The sequence below is a fragment of the Carettochelys insculpta genome, chromosome 19 (assembly GCF_033958435.1).
Source record: "Carettochelys insculpta isolate YL-2023 chromosome 19, ASM3395843v1, whole genome shotgun sequence".
NCBI classification, from domain to species: domain Eukaryota; kingdom Metazoa; phylum Chordata; order Testudines; family Carettochelyidae; genus Carettochelys; species Carettochelys insculpta.
The window spans coordinates 9266831-9293930 of record NC_134155.1 but is presented as its reverse complement, the minus strand read 5'-3'; the positions used below and the strand labels follow the sequence as shown (position 1 = coordinate 9293930).

Sequence of the window (27100 nt, the reverse complement as noted above, 5' to 3'; positions counted from 1 at the left end):
CTCTATAAAATCAGACAGCTAAAACAGCGGATTCTGCAGAGATGGGTTTTATTGACTCTATGAGCATCAGTTGTCTGTCATCCAGAACTTGTGGAATGCAGATGTGGGACTGATGGCATCAAACTAGCTGTGGCATTTTCTATCCTAAGTTATGTTACTTCTTTTCTAACACACAATCACTTTAACTTTTTCCTGGGAAAGTTAGGCTTATCTAAACGTGAGTTTTCTTCCTTGTTTAGGTATACCCACTTCTCTGTCCATTTGCTGTTTATTATTTAACCCCGTAAAGCTTTTTGGGTTGCAGATCACATGAAAGACATTAGACAAAGTAAAGCTGGAGGGTCATTTTGTTGGCTTGCAATCTTCCTTAAAGTTAATGAGTATCTGCTACAAATCCAAAAGAGCTACAGGAATACTAACATAAATGTCTCAATATAAAAATACTATTTTTCTAAAAAAAAAAAAAAAAAAAGCAGAATTGTGGAAACTCTTGTTGTTATACTAATACTTGGAGTTTACCATTTATGTGTACCTAAAGGTTTGTTCTGAAATGTCTAAACAAACCAGTCTTATAACATGTACCCATGGAACATTAAAGTGATAATAACTGTATGTCGTCTTTATTAAGAAATGGAGTATGCAAGCTTAAATGGATTAAGATCTAATTATATCAACGTATGTATAATTCATTTACTTAACTCTATTTCATAAAAGTAACTAAACATCAGTGACCAAAGCTTTTTATTTGACAGGCTGAAGTTAATCTGTCTACCTAAAATAAGTCATTTAACTGCTTATAAAATATGCAACTCCATGGTGATGAACTTAAGTGCTGAACACACAAACGCTTATTCATTTATGCATACTTTTTTGCATTTGAGTGTCTCATTTTTCAGAAATGACCTGGCTGTCATTCAAAGTATTTGCAGGATAATAAAATCTTTTCTGGTCGCAAAATTCTTACTTTAATCTGTCTTGTGATTTTTTTTTTCCCCCTCTTGACACAGACCCGAAGGAAAAAGTCCAGGGGGAAACAAAAGAAAGGACAGTTGGGAGAAGAAGTGAAAGAAGAATTAGAAGGTGATGCACGAGGTGGAACGATCCATGGAATGGATATATTTCAGTTACATTCAGGCGATGCACAAAGCAGTTCTTGTCTAAATCCATGGAATCGTGCATTAGATGCTGCATATGTGCCTGCTGGAAAGGATCACTATCTCAGCTGGAAAAGGATCAGCAGCAGTGAGTCGGAGTATTCTGATGCTGAAGGTGGAATACAAAGCAAAATGAGGTTATTGTTGTTCATGTAAATGTAAAGCATGGAAGCAAATAATGCTGTTGTTCACAACACTCTTGCTTGTGTGGCATGCTAAATGATGGGTTTTGTCCTATTTGTAGATCTGGCACCAGTTTTGCACACGTGCAGTATTTTAATCACCCTCCCATTTTCTCAATCCAAGCAATGGATTCTTCAAACTTTTAGAGAAATCATTTAATGTGATTTATATATTTTACTAACAGATTTGCCTGAAGTTGCTCAGCTCCTTAGCTCAATTATTATTTTTTTAAGCAAAAGGAAAAAATATATGCTTCATTTAAATGATTGCATTTTTAATGTTATTTTACTTAATTTTTATTTAATTTTTATTTCAGATTTCTTAAAAAAGGTGTTGCTAAAATTTGTTCATTTAATTTTTTTAGTAATTTTTTTAAAATGAGAATTCTATCAAATGCATTTTTTCTTCATCCCTATAAACTCTTGTCATTCACTATGCTTTAACAAAAAAGGGCTGTGGTGCATTTGGTTTCCAAAACATTTCGTTTTACTTTTCAAACCTTACGTATTGATTTAGCTGGGCCAAAACAGAGCACTCTCTTCCAAATTTCTCCATTTTTTATCTCTTTTCTGTAAGACTTATTGAGAAGCAATCCTCTTCCTGGTTTATTCTCTCTTTCTAGCTCATCTTCAGTCTCTTCCAATATTCACTCAGTTATGTCAGTGTTGAGGACTGTACTTGATGTGGGGATTCCGTCTCTTTTTTCCCATTTGACTAGCAAAACCAAAGCCTTACATTGCTTTAAGTCGGGAGTGAGCAAACTTGTTACATTGGGCCCCACTGTTTTTCCCTGCAGTTAACACCACCCCCTGGCACCTGTGTAACGTAATCCAAACTAGTAACGTATTTCAACATTTTTAATGAGATGGGTGAGCCTGAGACCCAGAACCTGATCCTGCTGCGCCCTCATGAAATTTCATGCCCATCCGAGGGCGCCGCCCTCCACTTTGCTCACCCCTGCTTTAAGTTATGATAAGAGAAAGCTGTATACTTAATTTGATGGTCTTAGCTCTTGCTATTTAGGACAGGTGTCAGCAACCCCTGGCACAGGTGCCAAGAGTGGCACACAAGCTGATTTTCATCAGCACGTGAGATGGGAGCTTAGCCTCACCCATCCTCCCTCATGCAGCCGGGAGCTTGTTCAAAGCCATGCTGCCTGTGGATTAACAAAAGACCAGTTAAAATGCTGCCAACCACCACCTAAATGGTAAAGATCTACATCTGACCCACTGTTTAGGAGGAGTTCTTGATCAAACAGATAAACTCTCTAAAATATATAGTAGTTTAATTTAACTACGAAAATAGCAAGGTAATTAGTAGTAGCTTGAAAGTAAACTGATGCTTTCTTTTCTTTTTCCTTTTGGCCTTAGCTATTTAGTTAATTTTCCACTTGTCTTATTAATGATAGATGACTTCTTCCCTCCTGTACAGCCCACCCACCCCCACTATATAAACCCTGGATTCTTATTAGCTACTGCAATCTGAAAAGCTGAAGAAGTGGGTCTTAACCATGAAAGCTCAAGACCTAATAAATGAATTTGTTGGTCTTTAAGGTTCTACAAGTCTGCTTGTTTCTTATACCTAGTCAGTAACCTGAATAAATGAAGTCAAATCAATTATTTTTTTCAGAGCTGCTATTAATTCATGTTTTGTTTCATTAAAGATCTTATCAAGCCAAAGTTCGTCAAGGGGCTTTAGCCTGTTTCCTTTCTACTATCAAATCAATAGAAAAAAAAGTTCTTTATGGCTACTGGTCAGCATTTGTTCCTGATACGCCTGGAATAGGCAGCCCTCAATCTGTGTCTTTGATGACTATTGCACTGAAGGATCCTTCTCCAAAGGTAAGGGAATTTGTTGTCTTGAAAACCTTTTTTTTCAGGTACTAGTCTTCAGATCTGCCTTCCCTGGTCATTGTGGCTTTTCTCCCTGTAACACAGGACTAAAATAATAGTAACAGAGAGGAAGCTGTGCTAGTCTATACACTATCAAAACAAAAAGCAGTCAAGTAACACTTTAAAGACTAGCAAAATAGTTTATTAGGTGAGCTTTCGTGGGACAGACCCACTTCTTCAGACCTGATCTGGCTATGGTCTGAAGAAGTGGGTCTGTCTCACGAAAGCTCACCTAATAAACTATTTTGTTAGTCTTTAAAGGGCTACTTGACTGCTTTTAGGACTAAAAGAGGTTGCATTGTTAGTGTAACAAAGGATTTGTTATGTATGTAGACTCTGTAGTTACGAGACCAGGTTATTGGAGTTAAAATTATTTTTCTGGAAAAAGAGACCAAAGAGTCCAAAATGTGTGAAAGGGATTGATCAAATTGGAAGAGAGAAGACATTTTTTCATACTATGTTAGGGATTTGTCTGCCCAGGAAAGTTAGGTGCAGCAAGCCATGGTGTGAATTTAAAGTGCAATAGCAACTCCACGCTAGTCGTACATAGGGGTTCTGGAACAATTTTTGTAGCGGGCTCTCTTGAACTCAAATTGAAACCTGTATGTAATGGAACCAACTTCAAGCCCAGGCGTGCTGCAGCATCTAGTTCCAACACCTATGATTCCACACATGGGCGGTGTCCTTGTACACTAAGGCTATGTCTACACTGGAATGATCTGTTGGCAGAACTTTCTGTTGGAAGATATCTTCTGACAAAACTCTTGTGAACAGATGGCAGCCAAACTGTCAAGCAGATTGCAGGAGTGATCTGCTCTGTCGACAGGGAGTGGCCAGACTGCCCAGCTGTTCTTATCAGCAAAACAGTCAACCAGAAGCACAGCAGACAGGGCTGCCTAGTGTCCCGGAAGCTCTGTCTGTAAACAGAGGGCCCCTTGGAACATCCAGACAGGTGTTCTGTTGACAGGCATTATGCCTCACGGGGAGCAGGATAGGGCTGTTGACAAAAGTGCTGCGTTCTGTCGTTTTACGTGTGACAGAGCACATTGGGAACCTGGACGTTCCCCAGGTTTTGTGGACAAAAATCCTCCAGTGTAGACGTAGCCTAAGAGTGCCCTCTGGAGGTGTTGTGTTGTACACTTCCAAAATGCATTAAGCTCATGTGCATGAAGGCAGTCTTATTGCGTGCTCAGAATGTCCATGGGAAAATAATGTGGAGTGGCTAGTGCTTACCAGCTATTGTGAGTGTTTTCACTACATAGAGAAGCCCTAAGTAAGAGGTTCATAAAGTGGGGACGGTCTCTTCCAATTGAGAAATGGTGGCGCTTCAAACACACAGGACTGTTGTACCAAAGAGAGCAAGTGAAACAGAATATAAATAAATTGGAGAGATCTCAGTTTGTTTCTAGAGGAGGTGGTTATTAAGGTGAATGGTGGAAAAAGCTGGAAAGTGCTGAGTGTCAAAAAGCCTGCCAAAAGGACAGGCATATTGTGTTGGATGGGCACTTTCCCTTAGCATTTACAACCTAGTAATTGCTGCATGGTAAAAATCTGGAAGGTCTAGCATCTTGTATTTTAAGGTGCTCTCAATTTCAGATGTCTCTGTGATGACACTGAATGGTAAAGGGGATAACATTTATAAGCTTTTGATAGGAGGATCCAAGGAAACCTGAGCAGACATGTTGAATCCTAATATCCTAATAATGAAAAGAGATGGGCACAACGTTTAACAATGACAGGTCTTGTGGCACCTTCAAGAGTAACAGAGAGATAACGGTGCTAATCTATATACTATCAAAACAAAAAAGCAGTCCAGTAGCACTTTAAAGACTAACAAAATAATTTATTAGGTGATGAGCTTTTGTGGGACAGACCCACTTCTTCAGATCATAGCCAGACCAGAACAGACTCAATATGAGTTCTGTCAATATGAGACTGTTCTGCTATGGCTATGATCTGAAGAAGTGGATCTGTCCCACGGAAGCTCATCACCTAATAAATTATTTTGTTAGTCTTTAAAGTGCTACTGGACTGCTTTTTGTTTTGATTTATCTGAACATAAGCTTTCGGGGCAAAGACCCATGAAATGAGATGCAAATAAATAATTTTTTAAGGTACCACAGGACTCCTCGTTTTTACAGATACAGACTAACACAGCCACCCCTCTGATACTTTAGTTGATAGTAAGTACATTGCAAAGCCATGCCTGTGACTGTCTGCTGTTGATCTGCAGTCAGGACATTTGTGCGTTTAACAGAATATGTATTCTGCATGCCAGTGTGTTTTTTGGAGGAAACTAAGGATATTCCATCTTAAATGCATTGCAAAATGCTGTCAGCAGAGCTGGGTTCCCTGATCTTAGCATATCCTGCAGTCCATATACACGTATCTTTTTTTTCCCAGTGAGGAGAAAGCTTCTGTGTAACACACACACACGCAATGGGAAGAAACAAGAGAAGGAAAGGTTTGATATATTCCCACTGTTTGATTAAAACAAAATTGAAATATTGTGTCATTTCAGACCCGTGCCTGTGCTCTTCAAGTTCTCTCAGCCATTTTGGAAGGTTCTAAGCAGTTTCTCTCTGTTGCTGAAGACGCTCATGACCATAAAAGAGCTTTTACTCCTTTCTCTGTAACTATAGCTTCCAGCATTAGAGAGTTGCATCGCTGCCTGCTGCTAGCCCTGGTGGCAGAATCCTCCTCACAAACCCTTACACAAGTCATCAAGGTACTTTACACTTATGGTGAACATGCTTACACTTGGTACCTCTGATTTGGCTTCCAGGCAATTTTCTAGTGACCTTGAGAGCAGACGTCATGCTTTATAGACGACTGAGACAGGGTGATCATGCAGAACCCATGAGATCAGCAGATTTTTTTTCAGTCTTACTAAGGCTTGCCAAATTGGATCCAGAAAGTCCCATTGGTTCTTGTTCTCTTGAACACAGTTTTCTGTGGCTGCCATGCTGTGGTTTGGCTGGCCCCTCTACCTCCCAGCCCCAGGACTCTTTGGTTCTGCAAGATCCATGGTCCTGCCAGATGATGGATGTTGCTGGATGAGAGAGTGTCAGATTTGGGAGTTTTAACCTGTAGAAACAAAGTTTTGGGGCCAAAATTTCAAATACTAGCACTCCCTGAGCGATAAACATTGGCGTTACAAATGCCAGCAAATAGAAACAGAAAGGGGAGAGAGGCAGAGGTATTGGTGAGCAGCACCAGTACTGGCCAAAGAGCTATCGTGAAGCAGAGGGAGGTCATGCAGCTAGTGGCTGGAGAGACGCAAAGCTTTGAGGGGGAAATTGGCGCTTCTTTCCAGTAGCTGGCTGCACGCTGCCCCTTTTCCACACCTGCTCACCCTTGCAGTTTTTACTGCCTCCTGCTGACTGGGGGCTGGATGCAGCCTCTGGGGCAGAAGGGGATTGGGAGAAAGAGGTAGTTGGCACAGAACCCTTGCTGAGTTGGAAGGGGTTGTCTGGGAATGCTCAGAATTCATGCATCCTCATTCTCGTCTAATTAAATTTGCCTTTCTTCAAGCACCAGCATTGAAGGTTAAATAAAAAGATTTCTACTATTTTTCATTGCAAATATACGGTACTTCTGCTACATTATGGGTTAAGGAGGCTTTTGTGGGCTAGCTTGGGAACCTAATTACCATTCATAAGATTGTTTGTATGGGAAGGTGTGTTCTCAGTTCCAAACAACCGACTTACAATTGAACTTTTGGAACACAACCTACTTGTAAATTGGGGACTTCCTGTACTGAGCAACTATCTTCAGTTATTTGCAAATGCAATTAGTGCAGCTGTCTAAATGACCTAAATCCTAGGTACAAAATGAGAGAGCAACATCTTCACCTTAGCCGCTACTACTTCTCATGCAATGGTCTCTTGTGTGTTTTAGTGCCTTGCGAACTTGGTATCAAATGCACCGTACAGCCGTTTAAAACCTGGTCTATTGACAAGAGTTTGGAACCAGATAAAGCCATATGTTCGTCATAAAGGTTTGCTTTGACAAGGACTGGATTCTTTTCTCTCTGTATATGTTGTATTTTAATTACTAAATCTTAATTACTAATAATTTTTTTAAGAAAAATTTTCCTTGATCAGTAACTGCATAAATAATCTCACTGCTTAGTGGTGCTTGTAATGGGCACAATTACAGAAGTCCCCTTGGGGTTGTTCCCTAGCATGTGCTGTTCATGCTTCTGACATCCGCCTTCTTGCTCTATAGGACTCTCCACCACCCTGTCCTGCGGGTCAGATCCTCTGGTCTCCCCCAGCCAACGCACAGGGTTGGGGTTACCCCCAGCGTTCCCTCTATCATTTTCCATCCATGGGCAAAGTAAATTTTGTTATGGGTACCACCAAATACATGCTGCTGGCCAGGGACACTCTGCTAATCAGCTGTGTGGCACCTGAATCTCTCCTGAGTGGCCATCCAAGCACTCAGCTTACAGGGAACACTGGTTACTGCCCCACCTGCAATGCAAAGCAGGCACTGAATCTCTTCAGCTCTCGGAGGATTAAGTTCTAGGGGACAGAATCCAGGAAACTAGCCTCTAAATGGGACTAACCTCCCCACCAGCTGAATACATCTTTCACTTTGGAAAGTTCATCAGGTAATGTCCCTTTATAAATTAGAGAGCTACATTGTGGTTGTTCCCCCCCAAGTAACTGTTATTTACACTGAATCTGATAGTAAACAAAGGGTTTTATTCACTACAGATGTAAGTGATTGGACGTGAAAACAGGCCCAAGTAAGTGACTAAATTAAAATATATGAAAAATCCATTGCTAGTTCTAATTCACTAAGAAACTAGCTATATGCGAATTCTTACCTGAAATAAGAACAGCTGTTTAGGTATAAATTTCAAATCAGAGACAGCTGTTTTACTCTTTTACTGAAAGGTTTTCAGAGTTCTTGTGTGTTCTTGGGGTATGTCAGACAGTTTCAAAGGCCAGCCGAAGACAAAAGGGAATTGCTTCCTATTGCTTAAATAGACTTTTCCCAAGGGTGGAAATCCTTTGTTATCTCCTTCCCATGAAAAAAACACCAGGTACAAAATGGCTTTTCGTACCAGGTGGTATGGTCACATGTCTTTCTAGCACCAACCTCTGCCTGGGCTGACAGGACAAACAAAGCTGTTTACAAGTCCTTGAGCTGATCACCAAGCTAGCTCCTGCGGCACCAGTAATGGCCCTCATTAACCCATTTAAAATGATAAACAGATTCACCACTTTGTATTACTAACTTCACATACAAGAATGATATGTGCACATACCAGGATGTTCAGATTCATCAGATTGTGACATTAAAATTGGTAGGTTATATGAGGTATTTTGTTTAAAGCTGCAGTGTCCAATACATTTGCTACTTGCCCCATGTGGCAAATAGGACAATGCCCTGTGGCAAATGCATGCATCCCTAACTCATAAGATATAATAATGCTTTGGATTCATCACGCATGTTCAAGACAATTAGCAGAGGCGCAATACAGCAGGCAGCCTGCCAGCCAGGGGGGAATCCCTGCAGGCACTGACATGACTCATGCTGAAAGGAAGCACTGCAGGGCAGAAGAAGGATGGGGATTTGGTATCATGGCTTCTAATGTGTGGGGACAGCTCCACTGTTTGCGCAGTACTCGCAGAGAACAGCTGGAGCTGTGCCACTCCCAGCCGCACCAGGGAGTGGTTGATACAGGCTACGCGGTGTTCTAAGCTTTTCTTTGCTGCAGCAGGTTGTGCTGCCGTACTTGTGTCTGTGATTATTATGTCATCTCACAGGTTTTTGTGCGAATTCAAAGGCCAGAAGGTATTTATTTTACTAATAATATTTAATAACATTTTGTATAATACAATGTGACAAATATGAAAAGACAACCACAAGTGTGGTGATCTTTGAATTCCTATTGAGCACTGCTGGTTTAAAGTATCTTCAGGTTGTGCACAGTCATATTCACAAGCCATTTTCATAAAGCCTGGTGAGAGAGTGGGGGCCAGCACAGTGTTTACTTTTTTTAAATTGAAATTTTCCCATGTTCTCTTGACTAGATGTTAACGTTCGGGTTTCCAGCCTCACATTGTTAGGTGCTATCGTATCTGCTCAAGCCCCTTCACCAGAAGTGCAGTTACTTCTGCAACAACCCAGTTCTTCAGGACTAAGTAACAGTGGTACCACGACCCCTCATCACCTTAGTTCCTCTGTGGGGTGGAGAAGACCCCCGCCTTCCCAAGGAGAACCCACAGACAATTGGGAGAGTTCATCTGCAGAGCCCTGCTGGCTCCTTGGTCTTTGTATCTCCACTGCTGTTCTACCCAGAGAGGATTCCTATTCTGATAGCGATACTAGCTTCGGAGCTGGTACTGTTTATGAACCATCTCCTGTTCGACTGGAATCTTTGCAGGTGGGAATGGACAACTACTAGAAGAACCAACTAAATATATGAAACTAAGAATAAATATCAATTTTGTCCAGTACCAGTGACGTTGTTTGATGATGGGGCATGTATGCATGTACTAAGAATTTGGGAGTGTTCTCTTAAAACTTTTCATTCCACTGTTGGATATAAATTAAGTCTTGACTAGAAAGATCTGCTATCAGTGAAATATTAGCAGTAGATGACTTTGGCCTGAGTGAAGCACCATACAGAGAGGCTGAGACTGATGAACTCACCTTTGTTTTCTTTATGTAACAATGTAGAAGAGTATAATTTTGTTGCTTCCATCCCAAGGAACTTAAGCAGCTTCATTCCTTCCTTCATTCATTCATAGTAATGGGTGCTGGGCACTGCTGGCTTCATTAACCAGGAGATTCAGGACTTATGTCTTTTGCAAATTCTCTTTTGCTTAGGCGGTTGTTAGCTCAGGAAAGGGCAATCAAACGGTAGTGGTTTGTCAGGGTTAGCCCTACTGGGCCACTAGTGGTATGTTTACCTGTGCCTCTGCAGGTATGGTGAATGCAGCTCCCATTGGCTACGGGTCAATGTTCCCAGTCAATGGGAACTGCAGGAAGTGATGCAGACTGGGAATTTGCTTCCCACAGCTCCTATTGTCTAGGAGCAGCAATCTGCGGCCGATGGGGGGCTGCAATTACCCATATCTGCAGAGAGACAGGTAAATACAGCAGTGGCAGCCCCCTGGGACTAACCCTGGAGAGCGAGATCTGACCTGCAGGCTGGTATTTGCCCATGCCTGGGTTAGCTTCAGGGGAGCTCATGTAAACTGGAGAAATTAATTTACTGAAAATTCTTGCTTGATAGTGCTTTTGACTTGTTCTATTAGACAAGACAATAGACTACAGGGTCCAAATATCTTTTGCATTTACTAGTTTGTGTTGTACTTTCCAGCTGTCATGTTGAGCAGTTGAGCATATGGTTATTGCATTGACTAAAATGTTGTCTTTTCATTTTAGTAAATTGCATTCAATTTTTTTTTTGTCTTATTCACAATCTGTAGGTCTTGGCACTTCTTGTGAAGGGCTATTTCTCTGTGGCTCAGAGCTATTTGTTAGAGCTTGGAGAGGTGGCTAGCAAATGCATGGAGGAAACAGATCCATCCATTCAGCTCCATGGTGCCAAAGTAAGAACTTGGAGAAATGCAGATAGCTTTTTACTGAGTGTTGCTCTGTCAATATGCTCTAAAAGTATTTGAAAGTAAGCTTAATGTTCAAATCCTCATATCCAAGACAATTGTATAGAGGAAGAGGTCTGAATGTGCTTGTGTGTGTCTGTTTCATGCAGTATACACAAACAAGACCTATCCCATCTCCATACTATAGCTAATGGTGCAATACTGCACTTTGCCCCAATCTTGCATTCTTTTCACAGTCATAGTTCCATTGAATTCAGTGGGCGGTCTAGCTGTGGAAGTAGTCCAGAATTGGACCCCTACTTATTACTCTAATGACCGCTGATGTGGGAGATTTGGCATTTTCCATTTGTTCTGGGATCGTAAGACATGTCTATCTCGGCAGAGAAGTTTGCTATGTTGCCCTTTTTGGAGACTTTGTTTAAGAAGTGCTTTTCCACACACTGAGCTACCAGTCATAGAGTGTAATAGAAAATAATGCTAAATTACAGATTTCATTCGTTGTGTAAATGACTGAGGTTAGTGCTCAATATTTCCATAGGCAAAAAATAATGGAGTTTGCTTTGATAAGGAGCCAGTGCATTTTCTTTTTCTTGGCAGCTTCTGGAGGAGCTGGGCACTGGTATAGTACAACAGCATAAACCAGATTCGACCACTGCTGTCAGTCAGAGAGTACCTGTTAACTTGGTAAGTATATGGGCTTCAGAGGTGGAATTCCACTGAAGCCTCATGTCTTAAAATCTGCTGCAAACTTATTGGCCCTGAATGTGGGTATAACAATTTTATGTGAAATTGAGGTGGAGTACCAAGTATCTTGAGATGCTGGTATGGTATACACTGAAGTCAGCAAATTATAATGGTGTAAAGATCTATAAAAAAGCATGGATTTCATTGTGATGGGCTGTTTTCTGCTATTAAAATGAACTGACAGGAACTGGTGTGTTTGACGCTCATCATTTTAACGTTGTCTTGGAACACACACAAATAACAATATGGCAAGCTTTGTCAATGCTGAATAAACCTCCTGGTAAATAATGAGCTAATTTAAGAAAAAGCGACAGCAAGTTATGATGGGCAGCTCTTTTTTGACTACTTGAAACAGCAATTTTACATGTAAGCAGGTTTGGTTAGACCTAAAATTAGACTGATGAGTATTTGTTTAGATTTTTGGAGATACAGGTATTTATTGTCCTTTCTTCCCTTTACTCACACTATCTGCTGTAACTTTGGGATCAGGAAGAATTTTGAGTAGTTCAACTACCACAGATGTTACGGTTGCTAAATAAAACCTAGAGAAATTTACACTGCAGCCTCAGTGACCTTTCATAGTAAACTACTCCAAGAGCCTTCCTTGGTATTCTGCCTGCTACAAGAATTGAGCAGGTGGCTGCTCCCCTAGTTTGTGTGATCACAGAGAAATCTATTGTTTGGGGCTGTTTCTTCCACGTGCTCACTGAGGCTGAGAAACTGGGATTCTGGCAACAATGCAGGTCCGATCAGTATTCTTTCTGTGTAGAGCAAAGGCGATTTTAAAAATGGTTTTAGGGAATGTTAATTAAACAAAAATGAAAGACGCAGATGGAGCGAACTCTCATAATAGTCTGTTTTCTGCTTATTTCTACTTACTGTTGTGATACTGGCTGTGTTTTAAAGATGATCTTTGAAAAGACAATCCATTTCAGAGACATGGGAAGCACTGTCAAGCTCCTCTGACATCAGCATCTGCTATTTATAACGTCAGTTGATAAACAGAGTTTCTTCACTACAGGTTGTAACTTTTTGGACTAAGATGCTGAATGGCCCCTTACCTGCTGCCCTTCAGAATGCTCAACATCCTACCCTTCAGACAAGTGCCTGTGATGCTCTTTCTTCTATCTTACCGGAAGCTTTTAGCAGTCTGCAGGTAAAGTACCACCTCCTTGGGTTGCCTCCTTTTCAAGTACTGGTGTCTTCTGGTTTTAGCCCTTTAAATATATTACTGTTGAACATGTGTTTAAATATATATGAAAGATGGTCACTACTTTTTTTTATTTCATGCCATGTTCATATTTTTACATTAAAAAATCCTAAGCTATGATTAATGAAGACTGCAAAAGGCCTTCTTGGGAGTATTAAATAAGTTTGAATGTAGAGTTTTTTAAAGAGGTGGCTATACAAGTAAACAGTAAACTGTTTCAGGGCCTTGAATATTAGTGGCATGGTTGAATGGCTTGGTTGTGTTGCATGGAGAACAATGGCCTTTAGAATCTCATTCTGTGGGTGAGATGTGGAAGATATAGCTATTTTGCTGATAAAGTTCATCGAAGCGTGCAGACAGCTGAACTGAAACCAGTGGGCTGATGATGTTCACGCACTTTTTCCCCCCTTCATTTGGCTGGCTAGCAAATTGTGGCTGAAACTGTAGTGTTTGCTCTCTCAATAGCAGCTGAATCTGATGGCATTGCTCTCATTTTACATAATGAAATATGCTTCTATACTTTAAAGCCTTGGCAGCGTCTAGCCACTGTATTGTGCAGTTCCATTCATGTCACTGTGCCCTTTGTGACTCAAATAACTCTGCCAGGTTTCATTTGAAGAGGAACTGCTCATACAGCAGTATCCCTTGAATTCTGTTGGTCCAACTTCTCTAGGCACAGAGTGTACCTCATACCTCTGTACTTTGATCCCACTTGCCTTTCAGACTTTGGTGTCAGTCATTGCCTGCTTTGACTTACTGCTGTGATGCAGCAGAGTTGACTTTGCTGCAGACTTGCATCCTCACAGTGGAAATTTTAATGTGATTTTTGAGCCCTTTAATGTTTTCACAATGAAGAGTAACTCTCTCTCACAGCATGTTGGCTTTTCTACAATTACAGTAGTTCCTCTTCTGTCCAGGAGGGTAGTGAATCTATTGTCTGCCCCAGCCCCTTCCCATGATCCCCCAGCAGACATGCCTTACCTGGTTGCCATTGTATCACAAAGCTACAGGTTGGTGAAATCAATAATGCCTTATCTAGCAGCCTTGGGGTAATTTATGTTAAAAGCTGGGAGTACTCTTGTTTCCTGTTGCATCCAAATGCCAGCCAGCCCCTCCACTCCTTTGCTGTACAGGAACATAGGACATTCTCATTGTTTCTGCAGGCTCCTGATGTTCATTTTTTAAAACACACATCGGTTCTTAGCTTTTTTTTTTCTCCCCAAAGAGGGGCTTTGCAGTATGTTATTGTCACCACTGTTCTGTTTTAAGGAGCGCTTTGCTCTCTTCCCATTGTTAATTGCAGGATGACCGGCAGGTACTGTGCATCACACTACTGCTGGGACTGACTCACAGCGAGAATCCACTGGTGAAAGCAGCTGCTGCCCGCGCCCTTGGAGTCTACATCCTCTTCTCGTGTCTTAGGCAGGTTAGCAATGGACCATTATGATCTTTCTTGGAGTTTTAACAGTGCATTTGTTGGTCAGCAAATTGTAGACCACAAGGTTTCTTTGTGGGAAACAGGCCTCCTTCGAAGGCCAATAATAATACAGTGTGCAGAGATATGAGCTGGAAATGTTCTGGAAGTTTGCTGGTGCTTTTTCCAATCCTACCTGCACTGTTCAGTGAGCACTATAGGCAGTGGAACTTGTCCTGTTTTGCTGTGTGGAGCTGGTGTGCCTATCGGTGCAGTGTAAGGTCCTCCCCCTCCACTGCCAAAAAGCCCCTTGTCAGGTGAAAGGACCAGCTGGGCATGAAGAAGCTCTAAAAGCCTTGCATTTGGCTGGAAGAGTATGGCCTTGGTGCAGGAACTGCAGAAGGCAGCTGTAGTGCTGCCTCACAAGCCCTCACTTAGGGGGCATGTTGTGGGTGGGGCTAGAGCAGGAGGGGCATGTTAGGAATAGGGTAAGTGCAGAGTGCTGCAGAGTTTTCAGGCAGTGTGGTGGCCCATGAGCAGCAGGAGACAGGTTGTCTCATAACATAGACAAGCCTAGAACTGTCTGTGCTGACATGGGCTGTGGAGTAGCTCAGGTTGTGGGTGGTGCAAAGTTAGGTAAAAGCAATGCTAGTCCCTGACAGGACTGCAAGTTCTGTTCTGTGTTTTTAAGAGGCACCACAAAACGTCGCACCTCAAATCTATTCCTGTGTACTGTAAAGCTGTGTTTGATGGAGACTCCCATCAGCACAGTGTGCAGCGGAGCTTGTGGGAAGTGTATGTGTGTGGCTGGTGAGTTTGCAGCTGTGCAGATGGACCAAATTGCTTTTGGAACTGAGTTAACCCATCTGGTCGCAGTAGAGGATTCCCTTATTTTTGCAACATGGATGTGAAGTCTGACATGGGTGAACTTTTTGACAAACTTGAACAGTGGCTGAAGTTGAAATTTCTAGTCTAAAATATTTTGAAAGAAAAGCTTTAATCACAGGCAGGGAAATGGAAAGGAAATATAACATGCCACAAAAGAGAAGATTAGAGAGAGAGCTCAACAGGAAGTTTGGAGAAGCAATTACTTTTTCAACAGTGGCATTTGTTGAGTATGAGATTGTCAATCCAAATAATTATGTTTAAATCAAAGTAACTAAAGCACCAATGAAATTAAAATATGTAGTGAAATCACATAGAAACAGTCAGAGCAGAGGGGAGCAAATTTGGACACCTTGTAGAGTTAGAGTGTTAACTAGAAATCAAACAAAGCTGTACTAGCAACATAAGGTATACTTTAAAGTTTTTATTTAGAATGGAAGATTGCTTTAAGAGAGCTGGTCTCTGTGCAGATTTCACTGTGACTATCAATACAACGAGGTGTACTGAGCTAAGGAAATCCATCTGACTTTCATGCATTTTTAAAAAATGATAAAACTTTTAATTCTCTAGGATGTGATGTTTGTTGCCGACACAGCAAATGCTATCCTGAATTCCCTGCATGACAAGTCTCCCAACGTGCGTGCCAAAGCAGCTTGGTCCTTGGGCAATCTTACAGACACGCTGATAGTCAACATGTAGGTAGCAATGTTTTGGCTTATAAAACTTGAAAAGTGGCTTGAGATCTTTATATTAGTCTCCTAATAATATCTGAATTTCCATGCCTGGCAGATCAATGGTCTAAATAGATCAAAGGAGGTATATTTGGCAGTGTTTGATACCATGAATGTCAGAGAAAAGTGCAAGAACTTTGTAGAGGACAGTTACGGATAAATGCACCTGCACTGGAAGCTTCTTCCTAACCACTCTTAATTGGAGGTAGTCTTGTGCCTCAAGGCATGAGGGTTTGTATTCCTATATCCTGGAACCTGTGAATATTTTCATTATCCAGCTCTAATCTGTTTTTGAATTCCAGTAAACTTTTAATATCTGAGAACAATTAGTTACCCAGGTTATGTATGTCATAAGGAAGTGATTTCCTTTTATCCGTTTTGTATTTTCTTACATTTTGATTTAATTGAATATTCTGTTATCCTTGTATTACATAAAAGTGTAAATAGGATCATGAACATATTTATTTATGAACCTGTCTTAGTACAGAATGATGGATCACCCTGCCATCAACCTTTTGCCACACTGAAAATTTACCGTTGAGTCCTGTGCTGTTTTCTGTCTTTTAGATAGCAGTTTATTGACTTTTGCATTTCATGAGTGTTATGGCACTACCTGCAGGCTTTTCTCCATTGGTGATTTATATTTTAAATTAGGTGTAATATGTGCTTTTCCTATACTCATTGTATTAGTCTTAGATCACAGCATTTTAGTGAAAATCAAGAGTATTGTCAATTTAGTTAAATGTATATCCTATACAAGGGGGACCGTAGCTTACCTTTGATCTTGTCTTTTCTGTTTCTGACTGCTCTGATCCTGGATGTGTGTGGTTTATTTTGTTAGGGAAATGATGGGGCAGAGCTTCCAAGAGGAATTCTCAGACCTCCTGCTGTTGAAAATGTTACGCTCAGCAAGTGAAGCATCCAAGGACAAAGACAAGGTACCCTGGAGTGGTGCAGAAAAAGGAATAAATCGAAGCATAAAGCCAAAAGCAAAGTTAACACCACGCATTACTTGCTTTTGAATTTTTACTGCAAGGTGTTTCATATGAGTACAGTAGGGTCACAGCATTTGCAAGGGTTTGGTGTTGAGAACCCTCATGACTGTTGAATTTTGCGAATATCATTTTATCCTTGCTGGGAAGCTCTGGACAGCAGTGGAGGGAGGCGGAGACCGGTGGTGGGGCTGTGGGGAGCTGCTCAGTGGCCGTGCTGTGCCCCTGGCTGGCTCTCAGAGCCCTGAGGAAGCAGCCACTGGCACTCCTCCCTAGGAGCCCTGGGGAAGTGGCAGCTGCCAGTGCTCCCAGCTCTGGAGCCCCAGGAAAGCGGTGGCCGCCTGCGCTCCTGGCCCGGAGTCTCAGGGAAGCGGCAGCCACTCGTGAATAATTGAATTCGTGAATATTAAACTCACGAATGTCGTGACATTACAATAATCCATAAGAATGGCATAACTGGGGAAGCTGACAGTAATACTTACATATAAGTAAATTCTATGCACTGTACTGCAAAATATGTTGAGATTCCACCACCTAGCTTTACCATGATCCACAGCTACCATTAACGTTTTATTCTACACTAATTTATCTCAACTGGAGATACAGACTAGTGTTCACACTGAGGGCAGGTCTAATCTTTGAGAACAAGTTGATCTAAGCTATGCAATTTGAGTTACATTAGAAGCATAACTCCAGTTGATATAGCTTAGATCTACTTACCGCAGGCTCCAAACCGTGCCAGATTGACAAAAGAAACTCTCCTATCGGCTCCCCTTACTCATCTTATTCTGGCGGAGTACCAGAGTCGATGGGAAAGTGATCGGCAGTCAATTTAATGGGTCAGACCTGCTAAATTGACCCCCAGTGGCTTAATGACAGAATTAACTGAACCCATAGTAGAGACATACCTTGAGTAAATTGCAAATGTCACTTTTTCTTGTCAGTTGGGCACAGCCTAAGTAGTCTGAAGTTCTGGGAATTTTGTAGAATCTCTCTTATTTTCCCAGGAACATTTTGGAGAGGTACTTTGAGGGGTGGTCTTTTTGAGAGGTTACAGGAAGGTTTTTCTCTTTTAAATAACTGAAATTATTTTATTTGAGTACCATATATATGTAATTACTTTTGTATATGCACCAAGAAGCCTTGACAGATGCATGTTTGCAAATTAAAATATAATTTTTGCTTTGTGTTTCAGGTAAAGAGCAATGCAGTCCGAGCCCTAGGAAATCTGCTTCATTTTCTTCAACCATATCACATAGTAAAACCCAGATTTAGTGAAATCATTAAGGAATCCATTCAGGCCCTTATTTCTACTGTCCAGAGTGAGGCCACCATGAAAGTACGGTGGAATGCTTGTTATGCACTTGGAAACGTATTTAAAAACCCCGCCTTGCCACTTGGTAAGTAAAATCTTCCTTTTTAGAAGTTTTTTCACTAACCTATTTGAGTGGAAATGCAGAACAAGCTGTACAAATGAGACTCTTTAGGTTGGGGGGTTCTTTTGTTTTTTGCTAAGAATTGATCTAGCATATGTATGTATTTTGAATAAGAACAGACAGAGAAGGAAACCCAAGGATTTGAAATTTCTCTCCATATCCATGGGCAGAATCTAGTCCAGAATGTGCATTTGAAATGAAATAGATCTTATTCCTTTTAAAACATACGTATGTGTTTAACCTGACTACGTCCATTTCAATAAGGCTGCTCATGATAGTAAAGAATCTTCATGTTTGAATGATCAAGGCAATAGCTGTTGCTAGATATGAGGGCTAGTGACTAAGGAAAATGAAAAAAATATTGGGCTCACTAGTAAATTTCATCCTTCAGTGAAACCAAAACAGAATAAGGCATCTACTCAGTCACTAAGCATCAAAAGGTATTGTTCTAATTGTCTGGAAGAATTTTTATGTAAGCAGCAGAAGTGGCATCTCAATGTAATGTCACTTGAGTATATTTTTTCATATGTAGAGGGAAAGGCTAGAATTTTTTTCTTGAATCAAAAAGCCGTTGATTTTCTGTTTGAGGAAAATTGTGAGTCTTCAAGTGAAGACAGATTTCATCAGTGAAATATAAATCTTTCTGAACAGCTGTTTTTGTAACATTGACTTGGTGTGTTTTATTGACTGCAAACTTGCATGCTTCCTAGGAGAAGCTCCTTGGACCGCACAAGCTTATAATGCTCTTACATCGGTAGTGAAGTCATGCAAGAATTTCAAAGTCCGGATCAAATCTGCCATGGCCCTCTCCATCCCAGCCAAACGGGAATGCTATGGAACCACGGAACAGTTCTCCCAGATCTGGAGTGCATTGGTGATAGCGCTGCAGAAGAGCGAAGACACTGAGGACTTTTTGGAGTTCAAATATAGTGCCAGCCTAAGAACGCAGATCTGCCAGGCTCTGATTCATTTGTTAAGCTTGGCAAACAGTACAGACCTGCCATTCATTAGAAAAATGATAGCAGAGAATGGGGATGTGATCAGGTCCTACATCTTGCAATATATGAAATCAGAGGTTGAAGAAAATGAAGCAGGAATACACACAGACTCCCCAGAAAGAGACAGAATGATGAAAAGAGCTATTGAGCATATTTGTGGTATTGAGGAACTGTCAGAAGGCAAAACTAAAATAATAGTAGCTGCTTATCTAGAAGATATCTTGAAAAACCACATCAACTCCACTGAATTAACGGAGGCTTAGGAATCAAAATCCATTGCCTTTATGACCAGAAAATTATGCCTTCTGATGATACGTGGAGGTGGAGTACCTTGCTTCCATGTATGCAAGATGTCCAGAAGAGATGTGTCCTGTTGGCAACATTAAAACATTTATTTGAATCATTTGGAACTCTGGAGAAATGTTCTGCAAAGCTGAGAAAAAAACTTCATTTACTTTCCTACTGTTCAGTTCATTGTAAATTGTCTCCATTGGTTTTGGTGGGTAATGGATCTGATACTATTCTGAAAACAAATGGTTTTTTATTGTTTATATATTTTATAAGAAGAGAGCCTTTTATGAGCTGGTTTCCAAAATCTTTTATCACTGTTGGCTGCTATCTTCAAAAACTTGCTCACAAAGGACACTGGCACAATTGGTAATGTCTGCGTTAACTTTTCTGGAAATCTGATCATAAATATGAAGAGTTGGTATACTTTTCTCAGCATGAGATATTTTGTCACATTTATTGCAGTCATACAATAAACTCAAATATCAGTTGGAATACTTGAATAACATCTTGATACAGATCAGTTCATACCCTCACCATCCTCCTCCTGCACAAGTGGACTGTTTTCCTGGTGCATGGACATTGATCTTACCAGTGCCCCAAAATAAACTCCTACCTGAGTTTTGAACTCAGAACTAAGTTTGATAATGCAGTACATCAGGTTAGAGGCTACCGTGTCAGTCCAAGAACTGCAGCTGCTTTGTTGGGGGATAACGATGTTATAGAATATGAGTTGGGGTTTTGGCATAGAAGATTTGGGATGCTGACTCCTTGAGGCTGTATTGAAAATCCCAGGCATAACCTGGTTTCCACCTCAGGATTGGTAGCATGAGGCAGGACTGCTACACTAACTGACTTTCCCATGGACTAGATAGGCACAGCTGTCTGTGATGCTGCCGAGAAGGGAGGGCTACCCAGGGCTGTGAAGCACCTCACTCCCACCTACGCATCTTGTCACTGTCTGCTGTGGATCAGCTGTCTGAAACCACTAGCCTCTGGCAAGAAAGCACTGCCTCTTCACAGGGCCTCGCTCCCAGTACAGGTTAGCAATAGACTTACATCCCCCGCCTGGCAGCCTGTTGGAGGTTGATGCCATGTTCCATTGAATGCTCAAAAGAACGCTGAGATCCACTCGTCCCAAAAGAATGGAACACATCAGCTTATAAGATTCAACTCATGTTACTTAACACACCAGACGTAGATATAACAAAAACAAGAATACGTTTATTGTCAAAGACCAGATAGTTGAGTGGTAATGACAATATTGAAAACAAATGGCTCCATATAAAATAAAATCATAACACAATTTCTAGAGCCTAAACTTAACTAACAAGGCATTCCTCTGTCTCTATAATAGTGCATACCCCACACCCCTGTCCTCAATATTTTTAGCCAGTTTTGTTGAGATCCCTTCTCATAAGATCAAATTTGCTGGTGCAGGGACACAAGAATGTTTCTGTGCAACCCTCAAATGTACCAGACCATATCTTTGATTTTAACCGGAAACTAGGGTCTGTTCCCAGCCAGGCTGACAGCCATGGTGGGTCCTGGGGCAAGGTGGGGAGGGGGCCTTGCTCCACACCCCCAGCAGGGGCAGAGGCAAGGATGGAAGGAATGCAGCCTAGGGCAGTCAGCCCTTAGCACCCACTTAGACTGAACAGCACACAGTAGTATAGAGCAGGCCTAAGGGAGATGTGTGCAGCTTTATTAATTCTTACTTTCTCTGTAGTTTTTCCTCTAAATTTTGAGCTTCAAGCCTCAGAAATTAAGCAGCAGGTTCTCATATCACTTGTAGAAACAAATCTGTGTGTTTGCTCTGTTAGTTTATTTCTAAAACTGTGGTAGGACAACAGGGTACTGTACCGAGATACATCCAGGATTTGGGACTGTTTCAAAGCTGAAGATGCAATGTGTGTCATGCCTGGGTTGAAAGATAGTGACCGCAGGGCACCTAACAAATTAAGTGCCCTGCTCTTAGTCAGAAGATGGAGACACAGAACAGGACTTGAGATGAGCACTGTTCTCTTTTTTTTACACTTAACTACGGCGAGTGTCAGATCAAAGATCGTATTTCAAAGAAGCCGTTGTCTTTAAAAAAAAAAAATCCCAAAACAGCTGCACAAACATTTCAACTATTTTGTTAGTTATAGGGTCACAGTGGGGCCCAAGTCCTGTGTCTGAACAGGTAACATCCCCAGTACTTGTAACTTGCCTGTTGACAAAGCCACTCAGTCCCCCGTAGAGGTTTCTTACTGAGTGTGCAGTAGGGCCAGTAGTGGTATGTAGTAGGCATCCTTCAGTCTGCATAGACTATGGATCGCGCCCTTTAAAGTTTCAATTGAGGACTTCATTTACAGCGTCTATTGTGACTATGAAGACCCACACAAGAGTGACAGTCCTTGCTGCATCTCTTGCAGATGTAGTGGGTGTCTGGCAAGTCCTTATTGTGCTTTCTGTGTGCTCGCTTCTCCTCTGCTAGCTGTCTGATCTTCATCTCGCCCTTCTGAAGGCCCTTGTGTAACCCCTGCCTCCATCTGCTGCGGTCATCTGCTAGTTCTTCCCAGTTGTCCAGCTCGATGTCTACCTCTCTGAGGTCTCTCTTGCAGACATCTTTGTAGCGCAACTGGGGGCGTCCGGGAGGTCTTTTGCCAGAGGCTAGCTCACCATACAGGATGTCTTTTGGAATCCTTCTATCATTCATCCTGTGGACGTGGCCAAGCCAGCGGAGTCGACGCTGCCTGAGGAGGGTGTGCATGGTTGGGATTCCAGCTTGCTCAAGGACGGCGGTGTTGGTCCCTCTGTCATTCCGCGCAGAGAGGTCTCTAAGGGCCAGTACAGGACACAGAATAAGATGTAGTTCCCACCCCAAGAATCTTTTCCTTGACTTGTTCTCTTTGCTCCTCCGTATTTCAGCAGTGATGCAAGTGGAAAATAGGCGGAGCTATGGCTCATCAAGGGCTTACACACCCAGTGATAGGTAGAAAGGGCCCAAGGCTATAAAACAACCATTTTGGTGCGTGCCAAGTTTCAGACGTGAGGGAATATCCACAGCTGACTTAAAAGCCCACAAAGAGATTCCTTTAGAAAAAGAACTAGGAACTCCACAGGTCGCAGCCTAGAAACACGTGATACCTTTTGGACTATCTCTTGTCTGCAAAATAAGGCGATGAAGCAGGGCTTCAGTTCCCTTTGAAGTTAAAAAGTTGTAACCCAAACCCCTAAAGATTTAATGAGGAGATGCCCCTGAATTGCGCCTGTGGTTCTCATTTTCTTCTGACTGTGTCACCCGCAATCTTTGGAAGCAGTATTTCTTTACCACTACATTGGACAGAATGGGAGCCCTTTGTGCTAGGAGCTGCACATGCCAAGAGTAAATGACAATGCCTGCTCTGGAGAGCTTCAGCCTAGATTTTCAGAGGTAGGGAGGTGCTTAAAAATGCAGTTGGATGTCTCTCCTGGCATTTTTGAAAGCACAGACAGGCTAACTCCTTCTTTAGGTGCCTCCATACACACACAAATCCAGCCCTTGCACTCCAAAGCTGGGCATATGCTTCGAGTGTCAGGTCGAGTACGGGCACTGCCCACCCACTTAGCACTGGTGTAAATGACACTGCAGAGGGTGAGGCACTGCTTAGGCAAGGAGGGTAAAGATATATGTGCTCTTTAGGCAGGGATTAAAATAACTTAACATTTCTTACAGGTACAGTCCTATAGCAACCTGGGTCCCTGCCAGCTCTTTAAATAGCTCCCTGCTGGCTTTTGCTGCAGCTGAGCCAATCCTTGCTGGAGCTGTGCATGTATTTACTTTCACTTATCTTTAAGGCATGCACGTTACACACTTCTCTGTACGCATGACCTCCACTTTCCATGGCTGATGTCCCACTGCTTCCACAGTGCTGCAGCTTTTCCCCTCTGCGGGGAAAGACTCGAGCAGAGGCTGGGCAGCAGACAAGCAGCTGCTGCCAGAGCTTTTTGTCCCCTTCCTCCCCAGAGCCTTTCATCCCCAGATTCAGCTCTTCTTTGCAGTGTGGGGGCAGCTTGCTTTTCACTGTGGCGTGTAGTGACACAAACGTATGCCGCATTGTCCGTGCATACAAGGCCTAAAGGAGGCTGAGACAAATGAGCAAGTCAGCATAAAGAGGGGAGTAACCAATGTAAAAGAACATGTGCAATCCTTAGTGAATCATCTGTGTCTATTCAGCAGATGCTGTTATGGCCAAAGACTCAGCTGTAGTGTTTTTATGCTCAGCATGACTAATGTTATCTGTTTCCACAATACGCACGTTAGCCTGTGGTTATGGATCTGCTAATTTTTCCTCAACAGGGCTGATTAGCATGTTTTTATCTTTGAGCGATTACTCCAAGGTAGCTTTTCTAAAATACCACCTTTACTCGAGTTGGTAAAAGCCACCTCTCCCCTTATCAGCCATCCTTTCAACTGGAACACTGACTTGTTAGCTGTTGATTAAAGCAGATTGGTTTGTTCAGCACCTTCCACAGCGGGGACTCACCAGATGTTTTGTAAGCTACTGAGAAAGTGTACCTCAAAATCTGATGCTGGCTTAGGGCTTAAATATGGAAACAGAGGAGGGTAGGGCAGTACAAAGCGGTGGTGTATAAAGTCCAGGTTGGGGCTTTTTCTGTTTTGCTTCGAAAGGAGTTCAACTTGCATCTCTCTTCCTGATTATATTAGCAAAGTATGTGTGTGATTTTTTCAAAAGAGAAGAATGCATCGTGATGCTCCAGGACAGGTGAATTGATGGTGCAAGCCAAAAAAAACAGCTTATTTGTTAAGTAGTATGGTTGGGAGACATTATAAAGTAGCAGGTGCTTTGCCCCGTGTCAGTTCTATCTCTTGGCTATTTTACCTGGATTTACAAGGTACGGGAAGTTCCCAATTTACGAACAGGTTGTGTTCCAAAAGCTTGTTTGTAAGTTGGTGGTTTGGAACTCGGAAGGCATTTTTCCCATAGAAAATGTTATAGAGGGGTTCAAACTAGCCCCGAAAAAGCCTATTTAACCCATAACGTAGCAACAATACTGTATATTTACAATGGAAAATATTGGAAATAGTTTATTTGATCTTGCATGCTGGTGCTTGAGGAAAGGCAGCTCTAATTAGAGGAGGATGAGATGGTAGCTGGAGATTCTGAAGGGCACTTCTGGGCCTCACCCAAGTCTCCTCCACAAGCTCTGCTGCAATTCATGTAGCAAGCCTCTCCGTGTGCTTCCCCAGGTAGCATTCAGTAGTGCATGTGGCCCTCTGTACGCTCCCCCACGTCACCTATGCCTGCATTCATCCCTGGCATGGGTGGCAGCAGGCACGGTGCATTGCATAACACTGGCGCTGGGTGGCCTGCCACGCCGGAGCCAGAAGATACTTGCTTCAAGGCATCTTTCCTTTGTGCAGAGAGGCTTAAACGTATCCGAAGAGCCAGACGAGCTGAGTTAACAGCGGGAATTCTAAGTGCTCAAAGGTCTCCACTTCACAAGTGAAGTCTGCCAAGGTTCCACTGTGCCACTAACAAAGTTCTGTAGCAACATTCAGACCAAACCCCTCAAGGAGACTTTTATAGCCAGCTTTTAATTTGGGGCCCATCTAAAGGCAGTCCAGAAGAGGAGCCAAATCTGGAACCACCCCTTAGTTTGGGTTAATAATCTTCAGTAGCCAATGGCTACCTAGAGGACAGAGTAACCCTCCTAGAGCCTCCGCAGCACCTGTACACTTCCCTTTCCAAAGAGAGAACCTGCAACATTAACTACCTGTCCCCAGGCTTACCAGGGAAAGGAGAGGCTACTCTGTCACTTGCATAATTAGCAGCTAAATGGAGTTAATTAGCAACCTCAGTGAGTTCTGGGGCAATATCTCTCATGTGAAAAAGGTTCTTGGGTTTTTAATGTCTGTATAGGTGCTGAGACGTGTTCCCTCGGATCTTTTCCATCTCTGTGCAGGATAAATATTTTAAGTGCACTGGGGCATGTGCAAATGTGCCCTACCAATAGAAACAGAAAACCTCGCTGGGAGTGCTTTGCTAAGGAGCTGGGCGGCTGTTGGATCTTTCCTGAGTGGCTGCACAAGGCCATGGCTTACAGGGAACACCGGCAGTTTTTAAGATTGGCTGTGAAGAATATCAGCTTGCCCCTGTAAACTACGTGCTCTACAATGTATCTGTTGTGACCCACCCAGACCAGCTGGCTGCCCTTTAATGGCAGATGTGCTGGGCTCTGGGTAAATCCTTTCCAATTCCCTGCATACTATTTGGATGCTTGGAAGTGGGTGGGCCCAAGACCACTGCTAAGCCCCCTCCCCCAGGCTCGTGGAAGGGGCTATGGGACCCAGGACCCAACTGACTGCTTGGGACAAGTAATGAGAAAACAGAGGTGGGAGTGCAGGTCACAGGTTTAAAACAAGGGAATCAGAGGGGGATGCTGCTGCTTGAAGCTGTCTGAGGAGCCAGTGGGTGCTGCCCAGAGGAACTCTGCCCAGGGGTGTGACCCAAAGGAGGAGTGGAAGTAGGCCCCACAGTTACTAGAGCCAAGCCTAATGTAGCATGATCAAGCAGGCACCTGGGGCCAGTTAAGAGCTCATTAGAAGCAGCAGGCTAATTGGAGCACCTGCAGCCCGGTCAGGCCTGCTGGGGTTTGTTTAAAAGGCCTTAGGTGAGCGCTGAGGACTGAGCAAGCCAGAGCGCTGTGGAGATGCAGGATGGATTTGCCAGGTACTGGGAGGGAGTGTTTGGGGGAGTGGCTTAGGGAAGAAATTACCAGAGTGGGAGTAGAGGAAGCCCTGTTGGTTGCTGCTGCCTTAGGGTCCCTGGACTGAAACCCTGGAGTAGATGGCAGGCCTGGGATTGTCTACAATCCAGTACAGGGACTTCCCCCCAGGAGTGGAACCCATGCTTATGGGGGGCTTTTCACCTCACACGGTGGCCCGGCTGTGACCCTTACCTCAAGTAGAAGGATGAGGCTGTGTGGAGGGCCTCAGCAAGCCTCTGAGGCAAACACTATCTCCCAGAAGCACAGGGCCCTTGGGGCATGACCAGAACTTTGCCACACTCTTTAGAAAAGGAGACAAGTGCTAGAGAGGAACTGTTGTGGTTGCTGCATGACACACTGTCTCACCCAGTGGTTTTCACCTGGTGGGTGCTGAGAACTGTCAAAAGTGTCCATTGAAATTTGGTCAATTATCCCTCCCACTGGCTCTTTGCAGAGCCATCATGAGGGGGAAATGATGACCTCACACCACCTGGGGCTCAGGCAGAAAGTCTGAGTCCTAGCTGGCCGGGGGTTGGTCAGTTTCCCCCACTGCTGGCTCTTGGAAGAACTGCCATAAGGAGAAATGCCCCTTTTCTCTCTTCCCCTCTCCCCTGCAGCTTCCTGGCCCGGACAGGCTGGAGCGTGAACACTGGAAAGGAGGGAGGGAAGGTGGGAGCTTGTTGAAGCTGGGATGTGGTATCAATGCCAGCTCCTGTCTCCCAAGGCCTGGTGGGGAGGGGAGCATGCTGTCTGGAGTCACCTCCTTTCCCTGATCTCTCTCTCTCCCTGCCCCCAAGTAATCAAGTAACCACTGAGATTTTCAGCAGT

The 27100-nt window shown here is 42.8% G+C and overlaps 1 protein-coding gene across 1 annotated transcript in view; it reads left to right on the top strand.

Annotated features, from left to right (window-relative positions):
- Nucleotides 1-20096, top strand: part of HEATR6 (HEAT repeat containing 6) — a 29114-nt gene extending 9018 nt beyond the window's left edge. The window contains exons 8-20 of the mRNA XM_075014124.1: nt 1008-1291; nt 3001-3178; nt 5751-5957; nt 7130-7229; nt 9280-9632; nt 10684-10806; nt 11416-11502; nt 12584-12718; nt 14076-14198; nt 15642-15766; nt 16644-16740; nt 17990-18194; nt 18941-20096. Of these exons, the coding sequence (XP_074870225.1) occupies nt 1008-1291; nt 3001-3178; nt 5751-5957; nt 7130-7229; nt 9280-9632; nt 10684-10806; nt 11416-11502; nt 12584-12718; nt 14076-14198; nt 15642-15766; nt 16644-16740; nt 17990-18194; nt 18941-19491 (2568 nt within the window). The 3' untranslated portion in view covers nt 19492-20096. The remainder of the gene's footprint in view (nt 1-1007; nt 1292-3000; nt 3179-5750; nt 5958-7129; nt 7230-9279; nt 9633-10683; nt 10807-11415; nt 11503-12583; nt 12719-14075; nt 14199-15641; nt 15767-16643; nt 16741-17989; nt 18195-18940) is intronic.
- The last annotated feature ends 7004 nt before the right edge of the window (nt 20097-27100 follow it).